Source organism: Xyrauchen texanus, chromosome 39, assembly GCF_025860055.1.
Source record: "Xyrauchen texanus isolate HMW12.3.18 chromosome 39, RBS_HiC_50CHRs, whole genome shotgun sequence".
Taxonomy (NCBI): Eukaryota; Metazoa; Chordata; class Actinopteri; order Cypriniformes; family Catostomidae; genus Xyrauchen; species Xyrauchen texanus.
The window spans coordinates 3,133,323-3,156,968 of NC_068314.1; the positions used below are offsets into that span (position 1 = coordinate 3,133,323).

General features: G+C 37.8%; 2 protein-coding genes across 8 annotated transcripts in view; both read right to left on the reverse strand.

Moving 5' to 3' along the window:
* Positions 1–14,440, reverse strand: part of LOC127632516 (filamin-B-like) — a 98,592-nt gene extending 84,152 nt beyond the window's left edge. For both annotated transcript variants that reach the window (XM_052111133.1, XM_052111132.1), the window contains exon 1: positions 14,041–14,440. In XM_052111133.1, coding sequence (XP_051967093.1) covers positions 14,041–14,332 — 292 coding nt within the window. In that variant the 5' untranslated portion in view covers positions 14,333–14,440. The remainder of the gene's footprint in view (positions 1–14,040) is intronic.
* Positions 14,441–18,773: 4,333 nt separating this feature from the next.
* Positions 18,774–23,646, reverse strand: part of LOC127632500 (sarcolemmal membrane-associated protein-like) — an 80,273-nt gene continuing 75,400 nt past the window's right edge. For 4 of the 6 annotated variants that reach the window (XM_052111105.1, XM_052111103.1, XM_052111101.1 and 1 more), the window contains one exon: positions 18,774–21,371. In XM_052111105.1, coding sequence (XP_051967065.1) covers positions 21,279–21,371 — 93 coding nt within the window. In that variant the 3' untranslated portion in view covers positions 18,774–21,278. Of the gene's footprint in view, positions 21,372–22,704; positions 22,793–23,646 lie in introns of all 6 variants that reach the window. The other 2 variants (XM_052111104.1, XM_052111102.1) reach the window with 1 other exon arrangement.

Here is a 23,646-nt window from a genome sequence, read left to right on the forward strand (position 1 = left end):
AGCCCCGGTATAAATCACGAGGGCACAGTATCAACTTTTAACATAATATAGAATTACAGCTGAAAGTGCATGTCTGATATATTCAGGTGGTTTTACAGAACTTTAGCGATCTTGCCACCTCATTTGTGCAGGTATTTTGCATACACAACACAACAGGTGGTGCAAAATGCGCCAGCACAAACGCATCGATGCCCACAACTGCTTCAGCTCAACAGAGTAAAAACATGAAGCTTATTTCTGAATGAGGCATTTACTGTTAATATTATATTCTGTGTAAAAATAAAACATTTCACAAAGAGCGTGTTATTCCTCCACAAGATATTTTATCACCAAATAAAACGGAGACAAAACGTGAAATCTCTCACTCGTTCTCTATATTGATCGTCACACCATGCACTATATAGGAAATAGGAAGCAATCACGGATATATTATAGATCAGTGGGAGCAATCGATCAGATCAAACTGTGCTCAAGGGAACTGAATAAATAAAAGCGAAATGCCAACTTAATAAATGTATCTCTGTGAGATGGTCAATTACAGGCAGCAGCCGTGAAAATAAAATATATATTTATCTTACAGTGAGTGTTGTCGAGCCGTTCAGCCGCCCGCCCCTCTGCTCCCATGGAAAAATCTGGAACCTTTGGCTACCGAGGAACCTTGTAAAACCGCCTTTAGTTACTTCAAGTTTTTATAATGACTGAAAAGGAGAGTATTCACATGAAAATAAGATAACAAGCCACTGCTTTCTTTAAACATGAAGAAAAGAATGTAAAGAAGCGACAAAACCTTTTAAATGCATTTGAGCACCAAAGTAAATGAACAGTGACCGATCAAAAAACAAACAAACAATCTACTCCATTAGATTATATAAAAACACAGATTTAACACAGTTGGCAAATGATAAATACACTGAAGTTAAACTATTAAATTTTAAGAGCGAATATGCAACCTCTGAATCGTACTCGCCATTGGTGATGTGAACTGGGTTACTTCCTGGTTTCCATGAGATCAGAACAAATGTCATTTGCGCTACAGGGAAGGGTGATCTTGTTTGAATTGATACAAAAATGTCCAATCGGGGATTGCGCTTATGCACAATTCAGTAGAATTGAATCAATATTAGGGTACATGAACTTTCGAAAGCAACATATCGATTTTCTGTGTCATGTTTTCATGAATGTGTAACAGACGTCAAGATTGTCATTGAAAACTACATACATTTCAGATTGCCTTTGAATGCTTCCCAAGAGCCCTGTGGACTGCTTTAATGATACCTTTGGGTCATTTAAGCTTTAATGTGAGGCACTATCAATAGCCATTGAATATAAAAGACGGCCCCCAATACGGTCGTTTGACCTTTTGAACTAGCTGACTCTAAACTGAACAGAATTCCTGGGTTGGTTAATGCTCAATTACCTCAGAACTATACAGGCCTTTGAAAGACGGCGGAGATTTGAACTGCATAGCACCAGGATCGCAACGTTCAAGTGTACGAGGATGGAAGCAATGTTTTGAATTAAGAGGATGAGGCAGTTTCTTGGCATCAGAGTCAAAACATCTGAGAAATGTCTAGTGGAGAGGTTCAAACCTCAGCGGAGTATTATTGTGTGAGTGCTAAATCTCGATGAGGTCATCGGATGCGCTCAACACTTCTCAGCCAGACTCTCAGCCCAGATGGCATGTTTGGAGAGTAAAACATTAACTTTAAATCACATACTGACCCACTGCACGGGTCGAAAGAACAGTAGGACAGATTGCTCTGTTGAGCTGGTGAAACAACACTGAAAGAATGGAGAGTGAGAACATGAGGGAGTCTTCGAAAAACAACATGGTGATTGAAGTGTTAATGTAATCCAGATAACTGGTTCTGCCTCAAACTTGGGCCAAAGGCAGTTCAACTGTTAAGCAAGAGAAATCGCTTAGTCTTACAAACTGACGTCAATATCATTGTCAGTTTCCTTTGCTGGTTGCGCAGGACCCTCTAAGGTTACTGTGCTTTTGCAAACAATGCAATCCAAACTTTGTTACCATGTAAAAAGAGGAAGCATTTCCTGCGTTGACCTAAGAACATTCCTCCTTGACTCTGACAACTTTCGACTCTGTGAGGTCAGGAACAGAGGAAAAAACCCTCTAGTCTGGCCAAGTCCAACCAGTGCATGTGGTCAGACCTCACGTAATGGAAGACATTAACGAATGCAAATGGGAGGGAAAGGTAAACGATGACTGTGGCAAAAATTTAGACCACAGAAGAAACCAGTAACCCAACAAAACCCTGTGCAATTTCGAAAACAGTGTGACAGTGAATATTGTAGAGTGCAACAGTCTGGTTCCAGAAATAAAAATCCCTCCATAGGCAAATTGATTTTTAACAATAACTTCTAAACCTGTAAAGTAATTTTTAACACCTCATGGGACGCTCAGAGATGCACAGTCTTGTATCTTTGTCTGTTTGTCCAATTTTCAAATACTTTTTTGCTTCCAATTAAGTTTGTAATGTTGTGATCCACCATGGAGCTGGTTTCTTTTACAGCCACGAGCCAAACCATGTCACGACAATCAACACTTTTCGTTTTCATTTTCCCCTTTCATGGGCTGTATTTGCACTGAGGGCAGAACTACAGTATCTGGAACTGTGATACAATCCATTCTAGAGCATGAATGTGACGTTTCTGCATCAGCGGCTCTTGGCACAGTAACCTTAGAGGGTCTCTGGCCAGCGCAACCAATGGACTGAACTTTAAAAAAAAATGTCAAACCATTGGTTCGTGTTACAGTAGTGAAAACTCACTTCCTGTTGCTTCTTGTAGACTCTACAACAATAGTGGATTCATCTGCGATTGTAAATGATGCACCACACAAGTCCATAAGCAGAATTACTGGTGTCTGACAACACAAAGATTTCCAGCTTCATATTGAAGAGGGGTTCCTTCTTTGGTTCTGACCAACCAGTGTGACTTTTCCCGAAGTTACTGTAAAAGACATAATCAGGTGTGGTTTGTCCGTTTGGCCCAATCACGCTCCCTCACATCAAAGGAGGCCTGCAACACTGCACCACATGGAAATTTTGCAAAAAGGTCAACATCAACAAAACTTTGACTTTTACCCTTTAATAAAACATTATTCAACAACAACCGAAATATGAGAATATGTCTTAAAAATAAGAGCATAAATCAAACCTATCTAAAGGAAGTCTTACTAATTGTATGTGTTGGCTCATACCAAACCGTATGATTTATAATCCAGTTGAGAAAACTACACGAACCAATGAACGATTTCGATATTTCCTTAGTTTAACTCCAAACCTAAACATAACCATAAAGTCTAACCTCTTACCCAAACCCTGAACCCAACCATTATTTTTACCAGAAAAAAAAATACTTTTCTGTCCGATGGAAGAAAATCATAGTTTGGAACGAGACGAGGGAAGTGCGTTACAGTTTACTGACATTGAAGTTCAGGAGTCATTTGTCAAGCATAAATAAATATGGAACAAGACGTTTTCTTTCTTAAAACAGTGCTGGATCAGAGGCTAGCTAAAATTTTATGCCCATTTTGTATCGATTTGAAAATATGTTTGAGGACTGGTTGGTCTGCATGGGAATAAATTCTTAGAATATCTTCAGATTTTGCCATCTCATCCGAATTGTTACGAGTTATCATTAGGGCTGGGCGATGGGATGGGATGATGAAATTGGATATTGACAATATTTTACAAATATCCCAATTTTGATTGTGACGCTCATTGACAGACAATGATCGTCAATTTCATTACATTGCAAAACCATGGATCTGGGAAGTCGGAAAATATGTTAAACATTAGCTCAGGGTGTGAAACTAGCACCCGGCAATAGGGCTGGGACGATTCATCGACGTAATAGATAACATAAATACGTCGGTTTAAGCATGGATTCCCACCCAAACATGATGTAGTATTACAACACGTGTTTCTGTTGCAGTAGTCACTTAAAATATATGTTCTAAATGCTTCCTCATCGCCCCCATGTTAAAAGTAATTTCTGCACCGCTGCTAAAGTAACTTTACACCATGCGTCATCTAATTTCTGTTTACTTTAATGGTCATGTATGAGTGAGAAAATGTATGATTTCGATATTTTTAAGACATACAGTCTGTAAATCATTTAAATTATATTCCTTGCCCCACTGAGATTTAATGCAGATTGTTTTAGTTATTCCTGTTTGAAAAAGTGAACTGTTGTTCAATTGCACTAATGTTACTGTAAGATGAGTGAGAGAGGAGAGGTGGAATGTGGAGGGGAGGGACAGAAGGAGGGGGAGAGAGATTGTGTGTATGTGGTATGTTGGGTGTGTATTACTGAGAGATGATTAAGAATGAACAAGTTTTACTTATTACTGTTAGAAAAACATGTGTTACTCAAATTGCACTAATTTTACTGTAAAACTATTTTTTATGTTGGACTGCTAAACTCAAGGTTGCACAATGTTTTGATATTCCTCCTGAACTTGACTTGAATTTTACATTTGTTTCATTTATTTTGTTGTTGAATTGCTAAATGTAGATTGCATTTCCTTTTTACTCGAATTGAACAAGTTCTTAAAATCTCTCCAAAATAAAATGAATGTTGGACTGTAAAATGGAGATCACATTTAAGACGGGGCTATTTTTGTTGCAGAATAATGCCCTGCAGTGCACACTGTTTCTTGTGCATTTGTTGGCGTTAAAGAGAAGAGAATTTAATAAAATATTGAAATATGAGACAAGTTTTTTATATTTATTTTTGGTTAATTAATGGTTATATTAATCAAGTAATAATAATAAAAGAAATCTTTAGATAAATCAGCAAATTAGTCGTTAGATTAATCGACTAATCAGAAAAAGAACCGTTAGATAAATCGATAAAATAATAATCGTTAGGTGCAGCCCTACCCGCCAAATGCGACGAGGCTGATAAGACTTCGCAAGCTCCTCGTCCAAATGCAGGTATATCATGTGCTGTGAGTTTATTTCCACGGAGAAGTTTGCGGTTAACATTTATTGTGCACGCAACTCTGCAGGTTCAGTAATATACTGCATATCTTTGATTTAAAGAAACAAAAAGACGAAAGTGATTAAATCATAAAATAACAAGACACTTTCAACTTCACCTCCAGTTTTGCAGCATTAACTGGATTACCAAAATGCAAAACAAAAATTTGATAAGAACGCACATTTGAAAGCATTATTTTGGGAACACAAAGAATTTATTAGGATTTATTATTATTATTATTATTATTATTATTATTATTGATTATTGATTATTATAATCTTTAGTTCTTAATTTGTAGGCTATTAGTAATATTCCACAGATACTAGTGTGATGGGGCCATTTGAGACATGAATTGTTTGGATTTGGGGAGGTGGTTATTTAAGTGCCATCACCTCGTTATTTTAATTGCCATTTTTGTTTAATATAAAATGCATTTGAAGTTTGTGTTTCAATAAATTAATGTATTTTTTAAAGCAAAAATCAACAAAGCAAAAATAGCTCAGCAGGGGGTTGACAATGTAATCATTTCACTGCGATTTGTGATTCATAGGAGCCTGTCGTAGGGGAAGGATAAGGCCGAAAATAAAGTAAAAAATGTGTCTTTCTCTGCATGAACGTGTGTTAAAGGGCAAACGAAAGCCCGATCCAGAACAAGTTCTGAGAGTTAGGCTACGTGTGCCGATCAGTGCCGTGTCTGAGAGCGGGTCAGAGAATATGAGTGACAGGGTTTCTGCAGGTTTCATGAAGCTAAATTTAAGACTTTAAGGCCTTATTAAGACCATCTAAAGATTTTAAGGAATCAATGTGTGTGTGTTGGATTCTCACAATCTTATGCACATTTGAGTTCTATATGGTGGCTATACATGTATATGAGGTCCAGATTATGAAAATTTAGGGACTCATACACACCTATTACAAAAGTTGCAAACAAATATTGATGCTCAAGAAGGCAACATAACCAAGAGGTGCAAACTTTTGAACAGTCTGATTTGTGTAAAGGGTAAAATGTAGCTTTTGAAGGGCAGAACTACATAGATAAAATTCTCTTTTAGACTATTTGTATACATTCTGAAAGGGGTGTGAAAAATTATAAAAACAAAATGGTTATGCAAACTTCTGCACTTAACTGTATAGGCACAATTTTTTTTTGTGAACCACATTTTAGCTTTTTTTTATGTACAAATTCTATGTAGCCGATCCGAGCCATATGATGTCATATTGTATATGTCATTATGAAATTACTCCACAAAGAGTCACAATATTGTAACAGAAAATTCAAAATACAACCCCCACATCTGAACATATAAGTGCTTGTACTACTTAAAAAGTGCAGTGTAGCCATCTAAATGTGGCATTGTCTGATTTCCCTCCGTGCTCGTGGGGAAATGAACATTACACAAAAATACTCGCTTACATATTCACATGCTGCATGGAGAAATGGATCGGCTTCTTTCAGCTCGTTGTTGAAAACACATTTATTATTGGTGCTTTCTACTTGTGCTGACTGACAGGATGACAAAGAGTGCACGCCAAACATATGACATCATTGACATGGTATCCAGATACATTTCAGCAGATTTGCAGAAAGACTAGAATGAAAGTATCGACAAATCAACGTGCAACACTTCAAAACTGCTTCTCTTCTCTGCAAACCAAAAGACAAAAGAAAATGAGTACATCAAATTAAGTAGAAAAAAAAAAAAAAAAATCAGTGAGCCTACCAGCTGAAACCAGGACATAATTACAATGTTTAGAGAATTGTAGGGACACGCCTCTTCAAACCGGGATGTCTGGTCACCCAACATTAACGCAATGAGAACACAATCCCTCATACAACATTTAATGCCATGACCATAGGAATTAAAGACTTGTTGCTTAGATTTAAGACCTTTTTAAGACCCGCGGAAACCCTGGAGGGAGGTTACTTGCTCTACACGGGTGACTTTTAGCTGCAATAACCTTCTACGAGGACGGCAAACAATACTGGGACATGATTAAATAAAAACAAGTTTTATAATGACGTACAATAATTGGCAAACGCTGATGTTTTCAATCATCATTGCTCCTAAAAAACCAATCGAACCTTGTAACTTCGGTCTCAAGAATCTCATCCATGCCCTGATAATGAGCTCACAGGCCAACTAGATCTGCTCTCATGACTGCTTGTCAGAACAACTCTGAGAACTTTCATTGACAGAGTAAATTAAACAAATATATGTTGTACAGGTAAATGATCTGGCTGTAATTAAGCCCATTCTTACTGTAATTAAAACCCTTCCAAAGTAATTCAACCCATCAGCACCCATGATCCTTTTATTTTAGCAGTGTCAGAAGTGCAAAAACTCAACAGGATCATGGCATGTTCATGCAATCTTGCATAATCTGTTTATGCAAGATGGGTAAATGAAAGCCAAGATACACAACAGTTGTTCAGCGTCCACTGTCAAATCCATCTTAAATGATGCATTGCAAAACAAGACGAGGCAATGCAATTTTCCGCTAATCCGCATTTATAAAAGGCAGGAAGGCTTGCGTCATATTCAAACAGAAAAGCAAATAAAACAATACAGCAACCTTAGGTCATTCCACTTCAAATGTCAAGCTCTCCAAGCTTTATTTTGTATACTGACAATGCAAGATTATCTGGCGAGTTGCGTTTTATTATTTGCATTTAGCATTGCATTTCACTGTCCATGACCATATCAAAACAGACAAGCAGGACTCATTTTCAAGTCGTGACCCACCAATTGACAGCCACTGGTTTAAATAAACGAGGAAAAACTGAGAAGCTTTGGTTCACCCACACGATTCTTGCTACTGTTTGCCTAGCACGAAGATACAGCATCTGAAAGCAAAGTGCCGACCGCGGGCATCAAAGATGCACTCTGTTCTGGGCATCAGGATGGATTTGGAAGGGTAGGAGAAGCCAATGGAAATACAGATGACCTGGTAACACCACAGTCATGTAGAGAAACATCTGATGATTTTCCATTGGCCTGTCCACAAACCAAAAGATCATTCAGAGACATATAGACTAAAATGAAACAGAAGTCTAAATACTGAGGAGACAATCCAACCAATCCAACAAGAACTGAGTTATGTTTGTTTGACTCCGATCTCTACATCTACTGAAGAATGGTGCAAACAAAATCTGAGGGGTTTAACGATAATTAAGCCATTGATGGAAAAAAAAAAAGCATAAAAAGAAACAAAAGCATAATTTAATGCTACTCAAAAACAGCTTAAACAAAATCCTTTCAACCTTCTGGTTAGCAAAGCTGGTGCTCACAAGGAGGACCACAGTTGAAACGGAGCTTTTAATAAAATGTTTTCCCAATCAGGATTTGCTTTGCACATCTTAAATTGCTCTGAATTTTTCAGCGGGGAATTTTTGAATCTTGAGCAAATGTCTCGGGCCACTTTGGCTTTGGATCTCAGCTCATGTGTGACTAAGTCCTTCACAAATGCACTCCAAAAATCCCCGACCTGGTCTTACCGTCAGCAAATGAACCCACAGACGAGCAAACATTGCACATGGACACAACTAGATCTCTATATTTTCTGAAGCCAACATGTTTGCCCATGCAAAACTCGTCACTTTTTTTTTTTTTTTTTTTTTAAGTGTGTTTGTAGGTTGTTCTGGTGGTTACTGGTTGACCCAAATAAAAAAAGTCCATAGAAGTCAGTAGATATGGCTCGGGTCCCACCTTCAGGATTTTATTGTATAGTGGGGAATTAAAATAAAATGGCTTAAACCAAACATGTAAAAAATTTCACAAATTCTAATACAATCACATTATGAAGCAAACTGAAGCAGCCAGATTGAGAAAGCACCAGAGATCGCTCTCTTCCTCTCGCTCTATAGAGCTATTCTTTGGAGAATAAAGACTGAAGCTGGTAGGGTTGATCCCAGAGGGAGGCCAACGGTGGCTTGCGGTTTCTGTTGCGATTAAAGGACATTAAACACCAGTGAATTCCATGAGAATGACAGCTCTGCCTGGAGAATCCTATTTGTTTGGGTTGAGAGTAGAAGATGCATGGAGGGGGTATGCTTTCAACATCTTCCAGGGTCATGCTTCTCTAACAGGCCGACGCTGTTGCTAGGTTTGGCAAGAGAACGATAGTTGATTCAAGCAGGGAGTTGAACTCTAAGGAGCTCAACGATACACTTGTGGTTGCTGCTATCACTGACAGAGATTTTTTCGTAGGGGTTGATTACGAGTCGTCTCTAAAGACAGATCTAAAACATGTTTGCAAATAAAAATAAATAAATAAATAAAAATTTAGAATTTGAAATAACTCTCCGATTGACATCACAAACCCCTGAAATATTTTCAGCCCCTCCCCTTCCACTCCATTCTGGTATGTAATGCCCACTTTTGCAAACCAAAAGTTTTTAACAATTCCTGATGAATATAATGTATTTTAATATAACACTTTCCTTATCAAAAATCCAGCAACTACAACAAATAACTGTTGCAAACCGTATTTCACGTTGACTTTAATTCACCGTGTTCACTTAATCGTTAGGGTTAGTGATGTCATATAATGATGTCATAGAGGTGTTTCACATCACACTGAATGTTGAAGTAGTTCCCACACCTCGCTAAGCTTGATGGCAACAGAAATATGTCTCTAACGGGAAAATAAAAGTGCACGGCCCTTAAGAAGTGTTCATTCTATGCCTGCATGGCTCCAAGCATGTCTTCAAGCTCTTAAGGGCGTCACTATCCTGCAACGGTGGAAAAATCAGGACGTCAGGGTGGAATCATAGTTACTTGAGTGACTCAGCATGAACCGACCTCAGAACATCAATAGAACCACTGTGTCTATTTCTGGGGTGGTTGAAAACCACATGAACAAAGCCATATATTTTGGAACGAAACTGATATGGTACGGAGAGATCAAGCCTCATACGAGGGGGCACTGGTGAAATTAAAGGGAAAAAGGCACATGGGAAGACTGAAATAACGATGGATTGGTGAAATAAGTGCAAACCACATGAACATCAAGCAAAAAAACATATTTCGTCATCAGCATTGTACGTGCAGACTGCTCGTGTGCAGCACAGTTTTTCTAAACACGCTGACAGAATCTGTGCCATTCACTGTACTAAATACAGTAGCATCATGTAGCAGCCGTCGAATGTGTCGGTATCGGCTTGTGGTCAAGAGTATACTTTTAAGGGCTGTCCGCGAGACGGATGGCACGCACAGCCAGACTTTTGACGAATGTCCACTTTGCAACTTATTCTGGCGAAGAACAGCCCACTAAGTCAGTAGGAGCCTGTCTGACTGACCTACAAAGCAACAATCATTTGTGTTTTGCTTTTATATGTTGTTTAGCGGTGGGTTTACCTTATTTCGCACAACAACAAAAAAAACGAACACTCATACAGATTAAAAATAAATGCAGAAATGTGCAAATTTAGTACAACTTTCTGTCCATAAAAAAATATAAGTACCAATAATTTTATAGATATAACTCAGAAAACAAAGAATGATATAAAAGTTCTGCTTGTGGGTATCTAGTTTCACTCTATGAAGCACACATCCACACTAAGCCCTTATCGTTTGAAAATTCTGTTTTCTGTTTACTAATGTCTTATTTTTCCCAAAGTATGCAGTAATGCAGCGTCCTCGAAACGCTACGTTTTTAGAGGTGAAAAATGGCACTCAAAAAGGTGAATATTTGATGCCACTAACCTGGCAAACTTTGGCACATACAGAAATAGGGGTGGGCGATAAAAACAAAAAATTAAATCACAATTATTTTAATTTTTGATGGGTTAATAAAGAAATAATAATATAAAAGTTCCTTTTAACTTAAAATAAAATGTCCACAGTAATGGTAGATCTTTAGATCTCGTTGTAGCAGCTTGGTAGAAGATCTAAAGGGTTACATACACACCAATCCACCGATAAGGATCAAATTAATTCTCAAAATCTAATGACGCAAGCAATTCATTTACATGAGATTTAAAATCAATAGATTATTTCCTGCTTTTGACGTCAAAAGTTAAACAGTTTTGAGCACAACACTTGTGGATATTGGATAAGCCGGTAAGAACGCCAGTAGAGTTTAAAGTCGGTGTTTGCACGCAATGTGAAATCGGTGTAATTGGCAACAATCTGTGCATGTCGATCACATTAAAGGAAAACTGTTTATGGTCCTAACATGACCACTCTTATCAAGCATAATCGGTTTGAGAACCTGCATTCATGGTTTCCAGGAAGACTCATTTCAACCTGAAACAATGAAGTTACAAAGAGGCCAGCCCATCAGATCGACACTGGTGACTTGTGTGCAATTAAATGTCGGTCAGACAGCGCAAAGTGGGCCATCACGAGACGAACACCCATAAGATCCAACTGCAATCAGCAGGCCAAGTAAAGTTCATCAATTGACCTTTTCAATTATCCCCCCCCCCCCCCATCGCATTTCACACTATAGAAATAAAAATTCACAAGAGTAATCCCGTGAGATTAACATTCAAAATAGCAGACGTGTGATCTTTGCGTCTTTATTTAGCTGTGAATTGTCACCCATCTGCCCTTTGAAACCGTTGGGTGAGTGGAAAGTCTGGGCACTGACCCTCATGATAACGCTCACCGTTTCCAAGCCATTCTATACATGTATATCATTTAGACCTATTGAAGCAGCCCATGGGCAGTTTCTGGACAGGAAGATACGGTCATACAGGAACTGTGTGTGTAAATCTAAAACTATAGAGACTTTCCATGCCCTTCCTGTGCTAATATAAGTAATGGTCAATATTGGAAATTTTTGGCATTCCATGAAAGATATTTAGCTTATGGAAAAAATTCAAAATCAAATTGAAGGCAGGTAACCCAAAGCTCACCCTCTTTCTAGGAGAGGCTGAATAAAGATGACGAAAAAGGCAAATACACAAAACAGGAAGACCACAATGACACATTCTCATGAGTTGGCATGAGCCAACATACCTTAAACTTCATCAGAAACAAGGTCTTTATTGTCTCTGACAATTGATGTGCTCGTGAAAGCATGTCACCTGACGAGAAGACACCAAGGAAATCAGGATGCGTGTTGTAGGCGTTGCCGTGGCAATGTTTGCCTGTGTTTTCCTGCACAGTAACTGATTGCCAAATATGGGGGTGACTTATCAGTCTTCCTTTGAACCCATCACCTGAAGATAAGCACCTGTTTTAATCGCTCAGACGAGACGTACAAGAAAAGTCCATACCTGGGGTTCACATAATTATACAGCAGTACTAAATGCTTAAAAATAAAACAAAGACAGTGTGAGAAATGATGTGAAAGCCACAAGTGATGCCATTTAATGAGTTTGGATTGTCTCCAAGAATGTTGCGAGCTATTAAAAAGTGTTTGGAAGCAAATACACGGTTGTGAAACTAAACTCTTAATTTTTAAACCACTGGAATCCTGAACATTCTTTGGATCCTAAATCTTAATGAACAAAAGAATGCAATTCATGGTCACTTTCCCTTATCTGGACTGGAATGAGAAATAATGCAGAAACATTAACAGATAAGACGAAGAATCCAAGACTCAATAGAAAATGGAAGGACATTATCTCTTATCTCTGTCAAGAAGGCAACATTCGCTCAGGATTCACATGATTGAGACACTCGTGTTATAAAGATGTTGTTGAGAAAAAACCTTTCCTTGTCACACTACAGGATCATTTAAAATGAACTACTGGAGGGAGGCATAAAAAAGTGTGTTTATACTTACAGGACCGAACACATTCACCTTCCCTGATACATTCATACAGGGGTGGTACTATAGGAGGATTGGGGCATTTCACTTGGGGTGATCCCACTTGATTAGGTATCGGCAGTTTCAGGGGGCGGGTTTGGGGTTTGGGTTTGGGCACAAGCATTAGACACTTTCAGCCTAATAGCCAAAGTATATTTCGGTCACATGCTAGGCGTTTACGTACAGGAAGCACAACACAAATTTCGTCATCATCAGAGTGCTCGAGCACTGAAAGAGTGTGGCCCGATTTTTCTAACCGTATATGAATGCAATTATTTGCACTACTTAGTGAGTCCACAAGGTGGCAACACTCACATTTGAGCCATTGCACTCACGAAGCAGCGCTAGAAAAACAGCAATGAAGGTGGAAAACAACAACAGTTGTCGTGCACATCAAGAGCACGTGTGCGAGGAGGTCAGGAGATACCAGTGTTTGTTTAATTCGAGTCTGAAGGACTAAAGACATCTTTATGGATCTAAACTCCTCAAGAGAAATAGTCTGGTATCTCACAGTAGCTGTAGTGTGCGTGTGCAAACCACTGGTGTATGTGCACACAGTGAAACAAAGTATACTTAGAAAGGCTGAGCATTTGATTGGGTGCAGACACTAACCAAAGTTTCATTTAGGCTTAAAATCTTGATGCTGGCATAAAAGGTTTATGGATGTAGCAAATTGGCCATGTATTATGGTCGAAGACACACAACTGGTATTAGCTGACTAAAATATGAAAAATGCTCTCGCATTTAAAAAATTGTTACCTTCACTATATTTCATAAAGTACTGAAAAGTGTTTTCGGATATGCACTATGGCAATCCCATATGTTTAGTGCTACCATGGAATATGCCCATATAATGTATTGGGGTACCATGTAAATACATGGATATGGGGAGCATTCAGCACCAAAATTAGACCATGTACAGCCACAGTACTTTTTTATATAAGACAGACATGACCAAACAGTTCAGTTGAAGTACCACAATAGTCTCAGGTGGTAATACCATGGCACTTTGAAATATAATGGTAGGCTACAGTAGAAATTGGTATTTGCATGGTACTTCAAAGAAACCCAAAAAACAATTATAGAATCCATCTGATACGAGCACACGGTCCCGCCACACTATTCTTCTGAAAGTGCCATGTAAATAACAGTATAGTCATTAGAGCAAGCACATTAGATGCTATTTATCTGACAATAAACCATTCTGATCCTACTTATAATAAACTTTTCCTCACAGTACGAGGTGACAGACAGCAAGAACATGATACTCACCGATGGAGACGAGCTTGATGTTCTCTCGGTCCAGAAACTCGAGAGCCACGGACACGTTCTCCAGCTTCATCTGTCTGAATGTGGGTCTCGGGTGGTATTTTCTGTACATCTTCTTCTGGCTGAGCACCTCCAGCAGTGAGATGAGGCGCAGTCCGTCGCTCAGGTCCAGCTGCAGGTCCGCGATGCGTTTGTTGACGCTCTTCAGGTGCTCGTTACACCAGCGCGTGAAGGTGTTCTGCTGGATCTTCTTCCACGGCGCGTCCTCCGCCAGGTCTTTCTCTGTGGCCGGCATGATGCTTTAGTACTCTGATATACTGTGTTTAATAACTAACGATGTGTCTGGAGTGTCTCCGTTGAGGTGCGTGTGAGTGCGGCTGCGTAGCGTCAGTGTTGTCCGGTATTCCCGAGACTTTCTCTCCCGTGGACGCGCCTGCGCGCTGTTTTATACGGAGCGCAATGACGCCACCTGCGCAGCGGCAAACCTGCAACACTTCATCCACTGAGACAGTCGATAAATAACGAGAAATACAGAGAATTATATCAAAGAAAAAGAACGGAAAACTATACAGTAAAATATAAATGATAACTAAATATTAAGACATTTATATTTTGTATGTATAATTGTATTACTATTCATTATAAGTATTTATAAGCAAAAAAGTAGATTAGTAGCTACTTTCAAAAGTTAAATATCTACAGAATCTAAACATCTGTATCAACGAAAAATAAAGACAAATAATAAATGTTAAGACATATGTATTCAGTATTTATAGTTTTATTTATTTTCATAATACGTATTTATAAGCAAATAAATTCTATATATAAAACAAAATAAGATAAATGCGATTAATATTAATAAATCAATATGTACCAAAAATCAAGAAAAATAATTAAGAAAAAGACAATAATACATATTAATCTATATATATATATATATATATATATGCAAAAAAGCATACCAGCACTTAAATATTAAGAATAAATCAATATATATATAGTATCTTATGTAGTAGTAGCTGATGTATGAGTATATTAAGTACTGTATCTATACTATATACTATAGGAACTCCTTTACATTTCTCTGTACTTTATGCATTTGAAGTGAATGTTCATTTTTCTTTGTTCTCTTTTATTTTCAACTCTAAGATTAATACCTGTGTTGTGATTTATGATAAGACAAACAATCAAAATTAACAAGACCAAATAATAGTAAATAATAATAATAAACAAAGAAATAATACACCTAAATCTATTTTGTATGCCAGGTACATATGACATTTATATCTCTGTACTTTACTATGGATGTGTCGTGTTATGTTTATTGTTCTGCATAATATCAATAACTTTAACATTAATAATCATAACCAGCATGCATTCTTTATTTATTTTGTCTCTGGGAAAAACACCTGTGTTGTCATCTATAAGACAAATAATAATGCACAGGATAAATTAATAGTTAATAATAAACTAACTAATAAATAATCGAAATCTACTATTTTAGTACAAGCAAAGTACATGACATACTCAACTCCAAAACATTTATTTGTACTTATGGATCGTATGTTTATTGTGCATACAAAACAAAACAAAAAAAAGGACATAAATAAGGAATCTACTTTTTACTGTCATTTAAAATTATTTTATTATTACGAAGAAAGCAAGCTTTGAGTTTATAGTGCTTTTTTGTTTTATTTTGCTAGTTTATTTGACATCCTTTAATTGTAAACAATCTAAAGCTTTAGTCAGACATACTGTCACATGTTTTTACCTCTTTTGTGTTGTTTTTGTTCTTTTTCTCCCATGTGATATTTGTTGTGATTTAGACCATAGTGTAATTCTGTTCTAATTGCAATAAACCTCTTTTTTTAAACAACTGGGAAACACACCATGTTTATCTCTCTGTCTTCAAGCAGCACAGGTGATCTAACAGATTTCAGATGCATGTCTTTAATGGACAATCTTTTACGATTAGCCAAACAAATGCTTCCCACATGTTTGGCAAGTAGCCTAAACCAAGCTCTGGAAGTTCACACTAACTACTTTGTTTTGTCTTTAGGAAGGTGTCAGCACTATTTAACAATAATAACTGAGTTTTAAGGCACTTTCTATGCAGTCACACTTTGAATGTTCTGGGAAAACCTACTTCATTATACATGTGTGTTACTGGACATCCTATCCTGCACAGCTTCCCACTTTTGCTGACAGGAGTCTTAATATTCAGTATAAACAGCAGTTATTGATGCCATCTTTTTCTGTACTGGAGGTTGTCCATTAGGTGCAGTACATGATCTGGACTGGTCATCACTGGGCGAATCAACACTGCATCACACAGACTCTCGAAAACAAATAGAAAGACACACACACACACACACACACACACACACACTTGTAATGATATAACAGTCCCTTTGCAACAAAGACAGTTCTAAATAATTTGTTGTCTATATAAAGATAAAAAATAAAAAAACTATTATCCCCAGTGATGAGATGACACATCAATTGGCTTGGAGACTAAATTATTTTCATCACAATTATCACACTGTCCCACCTGACTGTGCTGAGTAATGCATCTGAACCACAGATTACAGACTCTGAAGGCTGTCTGCTTCCCTGTCTGTCTGTCTAGGAACATCAGCCTGTGACAAACCAATGGATTGCATAGACCAGCTCATTGGCTGTAATGCATCATGTTGATTTAACAGGTAAACTAGTTTTAATGACATCATGTATAGTAGTGACATCACATTACGAGGTGCTCACCTTAATCAAGCAGTTGTTGGTACATGAGCAATATTGAACGGAATCAGCCATCAAGCGACAATTCCCAGACACTTTTCAGAATTACACGCTTCTCTTCATATGCCCATCTGCACGATTTCATTGCTATGGTTCCACCACCATTTGATCAATGAGTGTGTTTTCATGCAGACAGATACGGTGTCGGGTTGCCTGTTGTCCTGTATTTAAATGGCAAAACACTCACCAAAAAAACTGAATACAAATTCTTCACACACACACACACTAACAATATTCCATAAAACTGAATTGAGTTACATTAATTACACTATTATTTTAGATGTAATTCTGTTATGAAACGAAAATTCTTTAATCTTGTGAACACAATAAAAACGCATTTACATGTGATTTTATATCATCATATTATCCTCTGCTTTTGACATCAAAATGTAAAACATTCCTGCACACATTTAATTAGCCAGTAAATGAATAGTTCACCAATAGTTCATCATTTACTCACCCCCATGCCATTCTAGATGTGTATGACTTTCTATCTTCAGCAAACACAAGGAAGATTTTTAGAATAAACTTTCAGCTCTGCAGGTCCAGACAGTGCAAGTGAATGGTGGCCAGAACTTTGAAGCTCCAAAAAGCACATAGAGGCAGCATAGAAGTAATCCATGTGACTCCAGTGGTTTAATCCATGTATTCAGAAGTGATATGATAGTGTGTGTGAGAACTGGAGTTATATGAATTACTTTTATGCTGCCTTTATCTCCTTTTTGGAACTTCAAATTTCTGGTTGCCATTCACTTTCATTGTACGGACCTACAGAGCTGAAATATTCTTCTAAAAATCTTTATTTGTGTTCAGCAGAAGATAGAAAGTCATACACATCTGGGATGGCATGAGGGTGAGTAAATTATGAGAGAATTTTCATTTTTGGGTGAATGCAAACAAGCCATTTATTTAGTGTTTGAAATCGATGTTGCATAAATGTACAAGTATGTGATTTTTGGAAATCCATACACATAAATATATATGATCATATATCATATTTCTGTACCAGAAGAATGTGCATGTAAACACGCTCAGTGAAATTACGTTTTTACATTTCCAGTTACTTGCCAGTTCCAAAAGAGCACATTATAGCATTGAAATATTTTATATTTTGCAGGGCACAGAAAAGTGCCCATAAAAGAAGGATCTCCCTGTAAGGATTAACATGTTAAAAAAGCCCAGAAGCAAGTTCATATCAACTGTGCTGACACAGGCCAGGGAACAGTCTCAAAGCTGATTACAGAAATCTCAGTGTGGGTGTGTCGAGGCGGTTATCAGATGGGGAGGAGAACTTCCTATCAGCACTGATGAGTTACACACCCTCATGTCACAGTTACAGCCCCCAGATGAGTCAAATACTCGACAATCATCCGTGGAATTCTATCAGCGTGCCACACAGTTTCCTTGTGAATGTGACTAACTACTGCAGGAGTCTAAAGTTTACAGCTCTGTCTGGACCGCTACCCAAAAGTGCAATTCCCAAAGAAAAGAACAATGACATTTCCTATAGAAAGACAGTGAACAATTTATAACGTTGTCCTACATAACAGAACAACACCTAAAGCTGAAGATCCTTCATGCATAACTAGAAACATGTTGGGCAAGGGCTGCCATCTTGTGTCCATGCATGGTTACAAATAAAATTTCTAGGTGAAACCTTCATTTAACACACTGCACAAAATGTCTAAACTTGACAGAAGAGGGTCCTATTTGATTGGTAAAAAAAGAGAGAGAGAGAAAAAAAAAACTGTAGTTTGCTAGAAAAAACAATGCAGTTAGTTTTCCATAAAGAACGTCTATGAGAAATGTTTGGGGGGGGGGGGGGACACAAGCATCTATGCTTGCATAAATTAAATCTTGACCAAAAAAGAACACAAGCATCTATGCTTGCATAAATTAAATCTTGACCAAAAAAGAATCAAACAGAGGGAAGAGGGAAGTAAATTTGTTTTATTGAAGTCATGCACATCACACATGTTAGTGCACATATTCCCTTATAACGTTCTATGGCTTTACAAAATAGAATTCGGACATTTAACTCTCTCATGTCCAAAACAAAAAGAGGAGTAATTATGAGCTCTTCTTCTCAAAAACAAGATTTAAAAAATAAAACATCACAGGCAGTGAGCAGTACTGACTTGGTTGGAAAGGGTGACTGGTTAAAAAAGTTTCTTCATCTTTGAACTGAAGAGTTGTCAGAAACTATTCCATAATCTATGATCTGACGAAAAGAATAAAAATGTAAAGCTTGCACCAATCAAGCACATATATATGCAGTTACTTACTAAAGTTACATGAAACTTGTGTACGCATTCTGTTGAATAAAAAACAAAACGAATAAATTAAAGACTAAACAAAAGTACATTCTTAGTAGTTGTTAAAATGCATATATCAGAGCAATCTTGATTTTTTAAAAGATATAATAAATGGGACAACAATATCAAATCTTGTAAAGCAAATTAGATGTGAACAATATCCAATTTTTATTTTGTGACTAACATATTTACACACAAACATTCATACATACATATTTACAAACAGCCCATGAGCATTTGTCTAAACGTGCCTTATGTCCTGTAAAGAAAGATGTTTCAAACCTTTGTTAGGTTTACAAAATAAAAGTCCCCGAAATCAAGTCCATCATGCCATTTTAAAGTTTATGAACAATGTGGTGTAATATTGTCAATGCAAAAGATCATTTTTTTCTCTCTTCTTTCTATGCTACAAACTTCGCTTTTTTGCATTTGTGGTGAAATCCATTCTGGATTTTGGTCTGGAATTTTGTCTTTCCAGTAAAAGATGAAAAAAAAATAATAATAAATAAATAAATGCAAAAACAAAAGTTCAAGACATGGTTGAATCAGATGAACTGCGGTTTTGCTCAATGACTTTATTTACAGCACACAGCAAACACATCATTGGTTAATTTGTCTTAAGCAACCCACACATTCACATTTAAACTCATTCCCCTTTCACCACCAACATAATTCATTCCCACCCATTTCTGTGCTTTATAAGTGTGGATTTGACACTTCCACCAATTATTTTTTTTAAATATATATGTGGCAGGGTGGAGGCGGGTCGTGATACTACACACTAATCAAGCCTACGTGAGGGATAAAGGTCGACTGCAGAGGATCGTGCGGGAGAGAGAGATCGTTTACGGATATATCCGTCATGTGGGTTTATGTTGTCTTTTAAGTTTCTCATTAAAATATTATTTATATCCTCAAGCCGGTTCTCGCCTCCTCCTTCCCATTGAATCCTTTACACTGACGCCGGGTTTCTGCACCAATGTAAGGGGGTTAGGATGGGCAAGGAGGAGGCGAGAACCGGCTTGTCAATATAAATAATCATTTAATGAAAACTTAAACCAAAACACACACGACGGACATGTCCGTAATTCTCTCTCTCTCGAACCGTCGTCACCGGCCGCCTTTATCCCTCATGCGCCCCATCAGGCCGATTGGGGACCGGGCGTGCGACATTGTAGCCCGGCCCCGCCCACCTCCGCTTCACACTATATATATATATATATATTCTACTTCTGCATCAAAGCCTTTGCAATCAATTTCATTCAGCGAGAAGAGAAAACATTTAAGGCCGCAAAATCCCAGAGCGTTCATCAAGAGGAACTGCAGAAGACCATTTTATTCCTCAAACGACGTGCCATAGCCGTGAAATGAAAGTGCCCCGTCTTCAGTGTTGGTAAAAAGCTACAACATTTGTTTTTAAGTCATTGTTCCAGTCCGTTCAACACTGACCACAATCGTACATGTGAAGAAAGTCGAATTTCAAAATCACTCCGATATTTGTAGTGTCTTTAACATTTGCTTAGAATACATGATACAAGAGAGAACAGCCATAGAGGACAACCACATCACTGTGCTAGAAGCATGTCAGTTCGAACACAATTACAGCACAAACCATAGGGAAATTTTGACATTTTCGGTTTAAAATCAAATTAATGAGATGCTGCATGAGTGGCACTTCAATGTGAACTATTTAAAATTAGGCACTTCACCCCTCGAGTTGTGCCACAGAGTTCAGATTCTCATTTGGCTATTTGGAATACCACATTAACAACTAACATGGCAAACAACAAGTATAGTCAACAACAACAACAAAAAAAAACTTTCTAACAGAAAACATGGTACCCCATCCCAGAAAACAAAAAAGTTAGGCCTAGGTTAGGCCATTTTAATAATCTGAAATTCCCATTCGAATGTCAAAAATGCAGATAGAGTATTTATTCTATAATATACGATACGAACTTTATCCCCTCTGTCTTTCTATATTATATACATTTGCATTTACACAGACATTGCTGAGACCCAATGGGCTGTAAATCAGGAGGTATTATGTTCAGTTTTAGACCTCGTCCCAGGACTAAACATGACTGGGGCTGGACATACACAAAGTGTTGCGATTGGTTCACGCTCTCAGGACGAGCTCTTGGATAGGTTAGGATAAAGCACCACTGCTGCCACGGCAATCACGGCGGCGACCACCGGCATCCAGGGCATCCATCCGCTCTGAAACAACGAGGAGGCGATTAATAAAGTTCGTTAGAAAACATCACCACACCAGGACAGAAGCACTGGAGACTGCAGCTAAAGAAAAGAGGCCTGATAATAAGAGACGAAAGATATACATAAATATACAGAGAGAACGAGGGAGAAGACAGATAAAGCAAATACTTCAGTAAAACAAGGAGAACCGGTTACCTCACAGGAGTTATAAATCAAATAAAAACAAACACAACCGTCTTTCTTCAAACTTAAAGAAAAGCTGTGTTTAAAGTAATAGTTCCATCAAAATGATAATTTAGTCATCATTTACTCACCCTTGTATCATTCCAAACAGTCTGACTTTCTTATGTGGGACACAAAAGAAGTTTAGTTGACTGGGGCTGTAAAGCTCCAAATTATTATTATTTTCTTTTTTTTTTTTTAAGTTTAACATTAGTAGTTCATACGACTCTTCTGAAGTCGTTCAACAGATTACTGTGAAGAACAGACCAAAATGTATACCTCTTATGCCAAAAAATTAAATCAACATCAACTCTTAGTTTATGCCATTATATGACTAGGACTATAATAGAATATTAAGAACTATATCACGTGATGATGCGTAAAAAAAACTATATCACGTGATGATGCGTAAAAAAAAGAGCATTTTTGAAAACGCCGTTCTAGTGTGGATGAGAGGCTTAAACAGCTAAATGAATCAGTTTTTTAACTAAAAACGTATTAGTGTAGACTTTGTCATCAGCACAGTACAGTCTGTGTGCAGTCCAGTTTAAATAGACACATGGAAGTCTGTATCTTGGCATGTCTTGATGCTGACAAGCATCTTCATTGCTGCTGACTGTACTGAAGAGCATCACAAAGCAGTCATAGAGCGCATGCGCCAAACTCATCTGTATGGGCTCATGTTCAAAAGAGCCTAGCCTCATGGTTTATTGGTTTGGAACTACATGAGGGTGAGCAAATGATGACAAAATTCTAATTTCTGGGTGAATAGTTCCTTTAAATTCATCAACGTAAAACCAGCAAAAGAAAGATGTTCTGACAAACAAAAAAAAGAAGCATCCAAAATCGTGCAGTGACTTATATAAACATTAGTGATCCAAGCAAAGACAAGACTGTGATGTGTGATGATTATTAGTAGGTGATTCTATGTGGATGAAGAATTTGTGAGTTTCCCACATGTTGCGAAGCACCAAAAATGGGATTTTGGGAGAAGCGAGTGCAGAGATTATGGGTGAGTCTTTTTGCCATGCACAGGTCGTATATACATGATGATATATACAGAGGAGGACATACAGGAGACAAACAGACACAGACTCAACAGGAGCGTGTGTACCTTTCTACCACAACTGGCCGAAGCACCAATACAGCAAAGCCAGGAATAGACCGATGAATATGGCTTGGACAGGCTGCAATATGGGTGGCTAGAGGAGGGAAGGGATATTACAAATAAAATAACAAATTAACCTTTAAACTATTCTACGGAAAACAGGGTGGGGGAGGGAGTTGTACAACTACAAACAAACAAACGAACGGAAAAAGGCCTCAGTTGCAGTGGGAGACTGTCGGTAAATCAACAACACAAACACAAAAAATCTCATCGACGCCCCAGAGCCACAAACACAGGTCAACATCTAGAAGCAGAACACCAGGAACGAGGAAAGTGTCGAGACATTAAGGAAATATTCTTGGTTCAAGCTCAGTCGTTAACATTTGAGACATGATGTTGATTTCGACAATTATTTCGCCTTGACTCTCGTTTCTTTAAAAATAAAATAAATATGTGCTGTTCCAGTAGGACACTTACAATGGAAGTGAATGGGGCCAGTCTATAAACACTGTTTTAACATGTAAACATTATGTTTTACTACTAGTCTGACATCGTCACCCAACCTCCACCTGTTCAAAACCTCATCCAAAAACACAATGTCGACAGTCTGTTGTTGGCTCCGATTTGTACCACGCCATTGTTCATTATCTGCTCATGTTAAAATTTGAAACATTCGTTGTGTATCATTGTGCTGTCCTGTTGTTCCCGCATTATGTCACTTGTTGTTTGTGAGAAATGAGAAAATATGAAATTATACATGATGTTCTGCTTTGTGTTTTTGCTCTATATGTATGTGTGTGCAGTTGACCCCAGAGGCTTGCCACACACCTCAGGGTGTGCATGGCCGTTAATTATTGCGGTCTGTTCCTCTTCTCTTAATTCCTCTTTTTGATGGTCCGTATTTCGAAGAGCATGCTTATTTTCATGAGTTGAATGGGTCAGCTCTAT